This window comes from Alosa alosa, chromosome 11 (genome assembly GCF_017589495.1).
Source record: "Alosa alosa isolate M-15738 ecotype Scorff River chromosome 11, AALO_Geno_1.1, whole genome shotgun sequence".
Lineage (NCBI taxonomy): Eukaryota > Metazoa > Chordata > Actinopteri > Clupeiformes > Clupeidae > Alosa > Alosa alosa.
Window position 1 is genome coordinate 15,361,099 of NC_063199.1, and position 10,128 is coordinate 15,371,226.

General features: G+C 43.9%; 2 protein-coding genes, 1 long non-coding RNA gene and 15 other non-coding genes across 18 annotated transcripts; all 18 read left to right on the forward strand.

Moving 5' to 3' along the window:
- The first annotated feature begins 138 nt into the window (after positions 1-138).
- LOC125303155 (60S ribosomal protein L4-B-like) lies at positions 139-7,281 on the forward strand. Its single transcript, XM_048256703.1, has 10 exons — positions 139-235; positions 1,281-1,452; positions 1,678-1,784; positions 2,067-2,205; positions 2,706-2,830; positions 2,918-3,047; positions 4,911-5,067; positions 5,326-5,409; positions 5,717-5,837; positions 7,085-7,281. The coding sequence occupies exons 1-10, from the start codon at positions 233-235 to the stop codon at positions 7,175-7,177; spliced, it is 1,131 nt and encodes a 376-aa protein (XP_048112660.1). The 5' UTR covers positions 139-232; the 3' UTR covers positions 7,178-7,281.
- On the forward strand, positions 1,113-1,210 carry LOC125304071. The gene has a single exon (XR_007195183.1). It is a non-coding gene; the product is annotated as a small nucleolar RNA SNORD16 (small nucleolar RNA).
- On the forward strand, positions 1,498-1,567 carry LOC125304065. The gene has a single exon (XR_007195177.1). It is a non-coding gene; the product is annotated as a small nucleolar RNA SNORD18 (small nucleolar RNA).
- LOC125304070 lies at positions 1,878-1,975 on the forward strand. The gene has a single exon (XR_007195182.1). It is a non-coding gene; the product is annotated as a small nucleolar RNA SNORD16 (small nucleolar RNA).
- Positions 2,485-2,612, forward strand: LOC125304074. Its single transcript, XR_007195186.1, has one exon. It is a non-coding gene; the product is annotated as a small nucleolar RNA SNORA35 (small nucleolar RNA).
- On the forward strand, positions 3,194-3,263 carry LOC125304062. The gene has a single exon (XR_007195174.1). It is a non-coding gene; the product is annotated as a small nucleolar RNA SNORD18 (small nucleolar RNA).
- On the forward strand, positions 3,491-4,253 carry LOC125303158. The gene is made up of 3 exons (XR_007195024.1): positions 3,491-3,509; positions 3,766-3,850; positions 4,161-4,253. It is a non-coding gene; the product is annotated as an uncharacterized LOC125303158 (long non-coding RNA).
- Positions 3,572-3,643, forward strand: LOC125304069. The gene has a single exon (XR_007195181.1). It is a non-coding gene; the product is annotated as a small nucleolar RNA SNORD18 (small nucleolar RNA).
- On the forward strand, positions 3,993-4,059 carry LOC125304067. The gene has a single exon (XR_007195179.1). It is a non-coding gene; the product is annotated as a small nucleolar RNA SNORD18 (small nucleolar RNA).
- LOC125304063 lies at positions 4,747-4,816 on the forward strand. Its single transcript, XR_007195175.1, has one exon. It is a non-coding gene; the product is annotated as a small nucleolar RNA SNORD18 (small nucleolar RNA).
- LOC125304068 lies at positions 5,130-5,201 on the forward strand. Its single transcript, XR_007195180.1, has one exon. It is a non-coding gene; the product is annotated as a small nucleolar RNA SNORD18 (small nucleolar RNA).
- Positions 5,550-5,619, forward strand: LOC125304060. Its single transcript, XR_007195172.1, has one exon. It is a non-coding gene; the product is annotated as a small nucleolar RNA SNORD18 (small nucleolar RNA).
- Positions 6,647-6,716, forward strand: LOC125304058. The gene has a single exon (XR_007195170.1). It is a non-coding gene; the product is annotated as a small nucleolar RNA SNORD18 (small nucleolar RNA).
- Positions 7,282-7,416: 135 nt separating the features above from the next.
- Positions 7,417-9,935, forward strand: LOC125303157 (60S ribosomal protein L4-B-like). The gene is made up of 4 exons (XM_048256704.1): positions 7,417-8,689; positions 9,000-9,156; positions 9,387-9,470; positions 9,781-9,935. Exons 1-3 carry the CDS (start codon positions 8,578-8,580, stop codon positions 9,460-9,462), a joined length of 345 nt encoding a protein of 114 aa, XP_048112661.1. The 5' UTR covers positions 7,417-8,577; the 3' UTR covers positions 9,463-9,470; positions 9,781-9,935.
- LOC125304064 lies at positions 8,836-8,904 on the forward strand. Its single transcript, XR_007195176.1, has one exon. It is a non-coding gene; the product is annotated as a small nucleolar RNA SNORD18 (small nucleolar RNA).
- LOC125304066 lies at positions 9,210-9,281 on the forward strand. Its single transcript, XR_007195178.1, has one exon. It is a non-coding gene; the product is annotated as a small nucleolar RNA SNORD18 (small nucleolar RNA).
- Positions 9,619-9,688, forward strand: LOC125304059. Its single transcript, XR_007195171.1, has one exon. It is a non-coding gene; the product is annotated as a small nucleolar RNA SNORD18 (small nucleolar RNA).
- Positions 9,936-10,021: 86 nt separating the features above from the next.
- LOC125304061 lies at positions 10,022-10,091 on the forward strand. Its single transcript, XR_007195173.1, has one exon. It is a non-coding gene; the product is annotated as a small nucleolar RNA SNORD18 (small nucleolar RNA).
- Positions 10,092-10,128: the final 37 nt, after the last annotated feature.

Sequence of the window (10,128 nt, forward strand, 5' to 3'; positions counted from 1 at the left end):
GAATTCCGTACACTAAAAATTCAATTAACCGAAATAATATATTATTTGGAGTGCTACTCGAGTACTAATATAGCATAAACTCAAAGTTAACCGCAGGACCAAGTCTTGTCGGAAGTCACTACATGTCGGATGCATATATTTCCTGGAAGGTGCTATACCGACTTCCTTTTCTTCCGTGGCCGCCATCGTGTCAGGAGCGTGGTTCCCGGCGAGCCGTGAAGAGTAATATAAAATGGTATGTTTTTCAATTGGATTTTAGTGACTTCTCTTCACATTTGTGACCGTAACTGTTGTATTAAAGTATATTTTTTAGCCATGTGTCCGTGGAATACAATTTCATACCTGTATTATTAAAAGGTTGAGACGTAGGATTTGGAAGCCATTTTGAGCCCTAATTGAAGCTAGCAGCTAACATTACACGTGTGGTGACTCGCCAATGATTTGAGAAATTCCTTAACATAAGTTGTGATTAAAGTGTAGTCGATATGTTACCACTGCCGATCGTAGTTAGCGGCACAGTGACCAACCAGTATTATTGATGTGATTGCATTATATAAAGTCATGTGTTTGTGGTTAGAAGTATAGGTCTTTACCGACTGGCGTGTTGGCGAATGTTAGCATATAACACTAGCTTTACGGCATGGTAGGCCTACAGTTAGACACAAAATGAATTTCACCCTGTTAATTTGGTTGCAAAGATTTGCCCTTATCGTTTAAGTCTCATTTAGCGTTCGTTCAAACAAAAGGAGCGTTCGTTCACCGCAATACGCAAGTCAATGATATTTACATGTGTAAATGCCTGCTAGCGTGCAAATGCTGCTTTCAACCTGCCGCCTGCGGCCTCGTAGTGACCGGAGAAGTAAATACAGGTTTATGGTCATTCAAAAATGTTGCTCTAGTGCGAGAAATAAAGTGTTAATTTAGGGATTTACCATGTTTTGATTGGTTGAAATGGTCAACCAAAGATTAGTCACTGTAATGCCAAAATGTACAACCTCATCCTGGGTAGCCCTTTCTTTGCTAATGATTGGAACTGATCCCCATTGTCCTTGGTTAGTTTTGGTTGAGTCAGAATGGTGTTCCCCTGTTCAAAAAACAGTTTTGCTACCACTTGCAGTGATGGTGTAATTTGCGTCTGACACTGTGCTCAGCGACAGATGCCTACTGTCACATGCTGTCGCAGATGTTTGTTGAAACTTAATTCTGAGCAAGTGCAGGAGAAATGTTCACCTTTTTGCATGCCATTCCTCCTCTTCTAAGCTGCTTCCTGTTTCTTCCAGGCTTGTGCCAGACCATTAATCTCGGTCTTCTCCGAGAAAGGAGACACCTCCGGTAAAAATGTGGTGCTGCCAGCCGTGTTCAGAGCACCCATCCGCCCTGACGTGGTGAACTTCGTGCACACCAACATGCGCAAGAACAGCCGTCAGCCGTACGCTGTCAGTGAGCTGGCCGGTAAGTGTCAATATTCCTGTGACCGCTACAATAATGACTTTGAAGCTCCACTGATGATACTCCACTTCTAGGTCCGTGTTTCTGATGTCCTGATAACGTTGGAAGTACTGATGAGCTTAATCTAGTCAATATAATGATGTCCAAACTACTCTTCGATAGTTTTTTTTGGTTTTTTCACAGGGCTTATAAATGCACGAGCCTCATACTGTTTTCTGTGTTTATCAGGTCACCAGACCAGCGCTGAGTCCTGGGGCACAGGCAGAGCTGTGGCCCGTATCCCCCGTGTGCGTGGAGGCGGTACCCACCGCTCTGGTCAGGGTGCCTTTGGAAACGTATCCTTCTGTCAAAACTGTGTATTAGGTCATTGCTAACTCAATGTGTGGTATGATCTTAAGGAGTAGGTGATTTGCATCTTTGAGGCAGCTTGCAGTGATGGTGTAATTTGCGTCCTACTCTGTGTGTGACGACGGTTGCCTGCCGTCACATGTCACCACAGAAGCCTGACGAACCTTGACTCTGAGCAGGAACAGAAAAAGATGACATGACTACACATGGATGTAGATGGTGTTTGCGTGTTCTATGGGTTCTGCAATATTGCCTTGACTCCCATGTAGATGTGTCGTGGAGGTCGTATGTTTGCCCCCACCAAGACTTGGCGCCGCTGGCACCGCAGAATCAACATCACCCAGAAGCGCTACGCCATGTGCTCAGCCTTGGCTGCAACAGCCCTGCCTGCCCTGGTCATGGCTAAGGGTACGTTTGTGCTTTCTGCACCTGTGAGATTGAGAGCAAGGGCAATGCAAATGATGTGCTAAAGGGTTTATCTTGAGAATGACTAGCTAAATTCAAAGCTGTGTAATAGCTCGAGTTGGTGAAGGTGATTGTTTTTCCATCTAACTGAAGTTCATGGTTCTAAAGTGCAACTTGGCTGTGGATTCCCTGCTTTAATGGTGCTCAAAATGCAGCATTGCAGTTCTAATTCTATTTTTTTTATGTTGCATAGTTTGTAAAAGATTTAACAGCATTAAGATTTTGCACTGAACGGTCTTGCCTGCCTTTCCCATGGTGGTATTAGACCAGTTCAGTGCCAAATGATCTTCAGTTTGCAGAAGGGCTGTGCTTGATCTCTGGCTCATCCCTTTCGAAGGCTGAGAACATTTCTGGTGGATCTTGCTGTTTTTAGGCCTTATAGCTGTGCGTTGATGTGTGATGCGTCTGTAGTTGCATCATGCACACTTAATGCTCTTGTGTAGGCCATCGCATTGAAGAAATCCCCGAGGTCCCCCTGGTTGTCGATGATAAAGTTGAGGGATACAAGAAGACCAAGGAAGCCGTGCTTCTGCTGAAGAAGCTGAAGGCTTGGAACGACATCAAGAAGGTAAGCTATCTTTCTGCTTGTGTGTCAGATGAGCACTTTTGCCTGAATTGGTAGTAGTTTTGTGTCTGATCCATCCTCTGTGTTCAGGTCTACGCCTCTCAGCGTATGCGTGCTGGCAAGGGTAAGATGAGGAACCGCAGACGTATCCAGCGCAAGGGACCATGCATCGTCTTCAACGAGGATAACGGAGTGACCAGAGCGTTCAGAAACATCCCAGGTGAGTCCTAGAACAGTCTGCCACTCGTGATGGCTCTTTAGATGGACTACAGTACTTTTACTCTAGTTATACCTCATACCTTAATGTGTTCACTTGGGATTTTACACTCTGTACTGAGTCTTGAAGCCTTTACTAAGTGAAGTCACTAGCGATGATGATATTCCACTTCTGGTCCGTGTTTCTGAACTCACTGATTATGTTGGAAGTCCTGAGCTTGTTCATACCTCACTTTTGAGAGGTAACGGGCGAAGTGCTCTGTTTTACACAATATACATGTGTATATTAACCCTGTGGATTCCTGCCTTTAGGCATCACATTTACAGAATGTGAACAAGCTGGACCTGCTGAAGCTTGCTCTGGTGGCCATATCGGTCGTTTCTGCATCTGGACAGAGAGCCTTCCAAAGCTGGATGGCCTCTATGGCACATGGCGCAAAGCCTCCTCACAGAAGGTTGACTACAAGTGAGTGTTTAAGTATTGTTTTTGTGTTGAAACCATAATAGTAGTTTGTGTGTGTGTGTTTTCTACAATGATGAGCTTGCACTTCAAGGTCCGTGTTTCTGAAAGGAATAACTTCTTGCTGAAGTTCTGAGGTCGTGTGTATGTATTGTCCTTAAGAGTCTGAAATCTTTAAAAAACTAGATATCTGTAACTCATCCTTTGTCATTCCTACTTGCAATAAAAGTGTTTTTGGGACTTTCTTCCCATGTTTGTCCAGCCTGCCAATGCACAAGATGACCAAATACAGACCTGAGCAGAATTCTGAAGAGTGACGAGATCCACAAAGCACTTCGTGCCCCACAGTAAGTAACCTCACCCTGTCTTTTAGGACTGGATTTCCTGAGGACGTTGTTGAACAACAGCTGAGTGTTCCATCATTCAAGATGGTAGCATCTAGCAGCGCTTTCAGGAAACTCATTGCAGAATGAAAAACTTCCACGTGTAGCGCGATGATATTCCACTTCTGGTCCGTGTTTCTGAACCCACTGATTATATCGGAAGTCCTGAGCTTGTCCATACCTCACTGTTCGAGATCAAGAAGTGAAGTGCATTGTCGGTTGCTCCTGTGTTACAGCCTAACCTTGTGTGTGTGTGTGTTTTGTCATCCTGCAGAAAGAAGATGCAGCGCAGAGTCCTGAAGAAGAATCCTCTTAAGAACTTGAGGGTCATGATGAAGCTGAACCCATATGCCAAGATCGTTCCGCCCGCCAGCCATCATGGCACACAACCCAGCTGTGAGTAGTCTGTTTGCCAGACATTACCAGAATGCCATTGTGTTTGTCAGTGGTACCCAGTAGCTACAGTTTTAAATCAAAGTTGGCCCACCAGCAATATTATTTTGGCCTGTCAGATTATTATTTTTATTGTACAATATTGATTTACGGTAGCTTATTCACCAATGAGTGTGGGTGCTTAAATAAGAGAACGAACACCAGAACGCACTAGGATCCTGGTAGATTGTGCATAGCCCCCCCTGCTTCAATGTTGCATTTTTGTTCCTGTGTCTGGTGTGGATAGGCCACCTTGAAGGTGCCCTTATGTTCTTTCAAACAGCGACAGCGTTGTTACACTATGTTTTCTGATGGCTCTTTAGATGGACTACAGTACTTTTACTCTAGTTATACCTCATACCTTAATGTGTTCACTTGGGATTTTACACTCTGTACTGAGTCTTGAAGCCTTTACTAAGTGAAGTCACTAGCGATGATGATATTCCACTTCTGGTCCGTGTTTCTGAACTCACTGATTATGTTGGAAGTCCTGAGCTTGTTCATACCTCACTTTTGAGAGGTAACGAAGTGAAGTGCTCTGTTTTTACACAATATACATGTGTATATTAACCCTGTGGATTCCTGCCTTTAGGCATCACATTGCAGAATGTGAACAAGCTGGACCTGCTGAAGCTTGCTCCTGGTGGCCATATCGGTCGTTTCTGCATCTGGACAGAGAGCGCCTTCCGCAAGCTGGATGGCCTCTATGGCACATGGCGCAAAGCCTCCTCACAGAAGGTTGACTACAAGTGAGTGTTTAAGTATTGTTTTTGTGTTGAAACCATAATAGTAGTTTGTGTGTGTGTGTTTTCTACAATGATGAGCTTGCACTTCAAGGTCCGTGTTTCTGAAAGGAATAACTTCTTGCTGAAGTTCTGAGTGCGTGTGTATGTATTGTCCTTAAGAGTCTGAAATCTTTAAAAAACTAGATATCTGTAACTCATCCTTTGTCATTCCTACTTGCAATAAAGTGTATTTTTGGGACTTTCTTTCCCATGTTTGTCCAGCCTGCCAATGCACAAGATGACCAACACAGACCTGAGCAGAATTCTGAAGAGTGACGAGATCCACAAAGCACTTCGTGCCCCACAGTAAGTAACCTCACCCTGTCTTTTAGGACTGGATTTCCTGAGGACGTTGTTGAACAACAGCTGAGTGTTCCATCATTCAAGATGGTAGCATCTAGCAGCGCTTTCAGGAAACTCATTGCAGAATGAAAAACTTCCACGTGTAGCGATGATGATATTCCACTTCTGGTCCGTGTTTCTGAACCCACTGATTATATCGGAAGTCCTGAGCTTGTCCATACCTCACTGTTCGAGATCAAGAAGTGAAGTGCATTGTCGGTTGCTCCTGTGTTACAGCCTAACCTTGTGTGTGTGTTTTGTCATCCTGCAGAAAGAAGATGCAGCGCAGAGTCCTGAAGAAGAATCCTCTTAAGAACTTGAGGGTCATGATGAAGCTGAACCCATATGCCAAGACGTTCCGCCGCCGCGCCATCATGGCACACAACCCAGCTGTGAGTAGTCTGCTTGCCAGACATTACCAGAATGCCATTGTGTTTGTCAGTGGTACCCAGTAGCTACAGTTTTAAATCAAAGTTGGCCCACCAGCAATATTATTTGGCCTGTCAGATTATTATTTTTATTGTACAATATTGATTTACGAGTAGCTTATTCACCAATGAGTGTGGGTGCTTAAATAAGAGAACGAACACCAGAACGCACTAGGATCCTGGTAGATTGTGCATAGCCCCCTGCTTCAATGTTGCATTTTTGTTCCTGTGTCTGGTGTGGATAGGCCACCTTGAAGGTGCCCTTATGTTCTTTTCAAACAGCGACAGCGTTGTTGCGCACCAGATACAGACTTTGCATTTCTGAAACCGACCAAGATAAGCGTAAAGTTCTTTTCATTCCTTTTTAGCAAGGCTATACTCTTGCGGTAAAACTTCCCTTGACTTTTTGACTTAAAACATTTTCTCCCAGCTAACTCCTGTAGTTTGCTCCTCACTCTGCACACTAATGTTTCTTGTAGGCAAACAATATACATTGTAACACTGTCTGTCAGGAGGTGAATCAACTGTATATTTAAGAATTATAGACTATATCCAAAGAAGAACAAGTCAGACTATGTTGAACTGTCAATCATTGGTAAAACTATTAACAATATTGAAATGGGAGATGAAAGTTTTTTATGTTTTCTGTGGCTCATGTGATGGCTCTTTAGATAGAGTGCACTTTTACTCTAGTTATACCTCATACCCTAATACTTTCACTTGGGAATTTACACTCTGTACTGAGTTTTGAAGCCTTTACTAAGTGAAGTCACTAGCGATGATGATATTCCACTTCTGGTCCGTGTTTCTGAACCCACTGATTATGTTGGAAGTCCTGAGCTTGTCCATACTTCACTTTTGAGAGGTAACGAAATGGGAGATGAGGGTTCAAGAGCTTTTAGTGGACCATTAATGGGCCCATCCATTTTTTTTTTTTTTTTTTTTTCACCTGTTTTTTTTTTTTTTTTTTTTTTTTTTTTTTTTTTTTTTTTATCCGTTTTGTAGATATGTGTGGACTAATAAAACATCCACCACAGCTGAGTTTCAATATTAGTATACTCTGGCCCACCATCTATTGGCTAAGAAAAATGCTGGCCTGCTGCCAGTTACTTGCTGACCCCTTGCCATAAGCAATTTGCTAGAGCCTGTTAATGACAGCACTTGAAGAAGCTTGGTTGTAAGGAACCTAATGGTCTTCATCTGTTCTCCAGATCAAGGAGAAGATGCTGAAGTCCAAGAAGAAGCCCAAGAAGAAGCATCCCAAGGTGAAGGCAGCTGCAGCTCCTGCCCCCAAGGCTGAATAAAGACTTGGTGTTCTGCGTCAGCTGTGGCAGCTGCCACATTATGACAAGTCCACTGGAGTTCAGTTTAGCAATGCATTCAAATAAAAGATGTCTTATAAAATTCACTGCAGGCTGTGTCATTTTATAGAAGCGAGGTGGAAAAATGATGCCATGCTATGGATGATGTAGTTAAATGAACTGCAAGTTTATTGAATACACATCCCTAAATCCACCAAGAGATTCTTTTGGAGCCACTTTCCATCCAAGTAGTTACAGGAACCTAGTTCGAAGAACAGTCCACTTCTAAACAGTTATACTAATCTCCCCCAAAACCAGATTTGCCATTTGCATTCCCACTGGCCAAGTGGCCATAGGAGCTGGTCGCCAAATCGACTTGGGTTGACAGTGGACGTGACTTATAAGTTGGACCAATCAACGTAGACCTAGGTCACTAAGGGTTCCTATGTGGAAAAGGGAAAAGACCCTGCCCTGAAGTAGGAGCTGAAAGTTTACAGGAACTGCGGTCAGAGGAACTTAGTAATCCCCAAATTGGTTCCGGTGGAACACTAGAAAAGGTTTCTAGGAATGTTACGTTCTAGGAACTGCAAAAATCCCTCTGGTGGGAAATGGACTATTGGCACGCATACTCGTGGGGTAGAGCAGAGGAGGCTGGGAATGTCTACTCCCCATCATAAATAAGCATGTTTAAGAGACTGCAGATGACCGTAGGTCGAACGGTCCTTTAACCGGAGAAACCCACTTTTACAAATATAGATGGAAAGGATGGTGTAATGGTTTTACATTCAGTTTTTACAGGAAGTTCCCGTGTCTCTGAAGCCTGTACAGTTGGGCAAGAGGTACTTCTCCGTTCACCCCGCAGGGAGGGCCTCCAAGCCGCAGGTCAAATGGCTCAATTAAGTGGAAGCTGACTCATTGTCACACTGGATCATGGATCAGTGCTTCACTTGCCAGGCAAACTAAACCTTTGAGACGCTCATGAGGGGTATACTATGATACGAGTGGTACGTTGAGCCTAAAGCACTAAGAGTGTTCTAGTTAATGGTGATCTTCCTCTTACTGGCCATTTAATTTCAAGCGAACAATTTACCTTTTTTACACAATGTTCCGATTTAAAAGTTCATCAGAGAAAAGTGCCAGGAACATGTGCCTCTGTCAAAGATCTCTGGGGTGCACCTGGTTGTCGATTTTAAGTTGGTGGGTACAAGAAGACTGGAGGCTGTGCTATTGAAGCTGAAGGCTTGGAACGACATCAAGAAGGTAAGCCATCTTTCTGCTTGTGGCTGTCGAAAGGTTAAAAATGATCTCCTGTAACTACGTGTTAACCTGTAAGTCAGATGAACACTTTTGCCTGAATTGGGTAGTATTTTGTTTATTCTGTGTTCAGGTCTACGCCTCAGCGTATGCGTGCTGTCAAGGGTAAGATGAGGAACCGCAGACGTATCCAGCGCAAGGGACCATGCATCGTCTTCAACAAGAACAATGGTGTGACCAGAGCATTCAGAAACATCCTAGGTGAGTCCTAGAACAGTCTGCCACTAATGTGATGGCTCTTTAGATAGAGTAGACACTTTTACTCTAGTTATACTGCATACCCTAATGCGATCACTTGGGATTTTACACTCTACTGAGTTTTGAAGCCTTTACTAAGTGAAGTCACTAGCGATGATGATATTCCACTTCTGGTCCGTGTTTCTGAACCCACTGATTATGTTGGAAGTCCTGAAGCTTGTTCATACCTCACTTTTGAGAGGTAACGAAGTAAAGTGCTCTGTTTTTACACAAGTTACATGTGTATATTAACCCTGTGGATTCCTGCCTGTAGGCATCACATTGCAGAATGTGAACAAGCTGGACCTGCTGAAGCTTGCTCCTGGTGGCCATATCGGTCGTTTCTGCATCTGGACAGAGAGCGCCTTCCGCATGCTGGACGGCCTCTATGGCACATGGCGCAAAGCCTCCTCACGGAATGTTGACTACAAGTGAGTGTTTGTGTTGAAACCATGATAGTAGCTTGTTCTGAGGTGTGTGTGTTCTACAATGATGAGCTTGCACTTCAAGGTCCGTGTTTCTGAAAGGAATGACGTCTTGCTGAAGTTCTGAGTGTACATAGTCCTTAAGAGTCTGAAATTTATGAAAGACTAGATATCTGCTTTCCTGCTTGCAATAAAGTATTTTGTGACTACTGACTTTCTTCCTCATCTTTGTCCAGCCTGCCAAAGCACAAGATGACCAACACAGACCTGTGCAGAATTTTAAAGAGTGACGAGATCCACAAAACACTTTGAGCCCCACAGTAAGTAACATCACTCTGTCGTCTAGGACTGCATTTCTTGGAGGCTTTGTTGAGCAACAACTGTGGAGCATTCCATAATTTATGATGGTAGCTTCTAACAACGCTTTCAGGAAGCTCATTGCAGAATAACTTCTACCATAGCCATGTGTAGCGATGATGATATTCCACTTCTGGTCCGTGTTTCTGAACCCACTGATTATGTTGGAAGTCCTGAGCTTGTCCATATCTCACTTTTGAGAGGTAACGAAGTAAAGTGCTCTGTTTTTACACAAGTTACATGTGTATTAACCCTGTGGATTCCTGCCTGTAGGCATCACATTGCAGAATGTGAACAAGCTGGACCTGCTTAAGCCTGCTCCTGGTGGCCTTATCGGTCGTTTCTGCATCTGGACAGAGCACCTTCCACAAGCCGGACGGCCTCGATGGCACATGGCGCAAAGCCTCTTCCCAGAAGGTTGACTACAAGTGAGTGCTTGAGTAGTGTCTTGTGTTTGTTGAAACCATAATTGTAGTGTATTCTCGTGTGTGTGTGTGTGTGTGTGTGTGTGTGCGTGCCATGATGATATTCCACTTCTGGTCCGTGTTTCTGAACCCACTGATTATATTGGAAGTCCTGAGCCTGTTCGTACCTCACTGCTGGAGGTCACTAAGTGAAGTG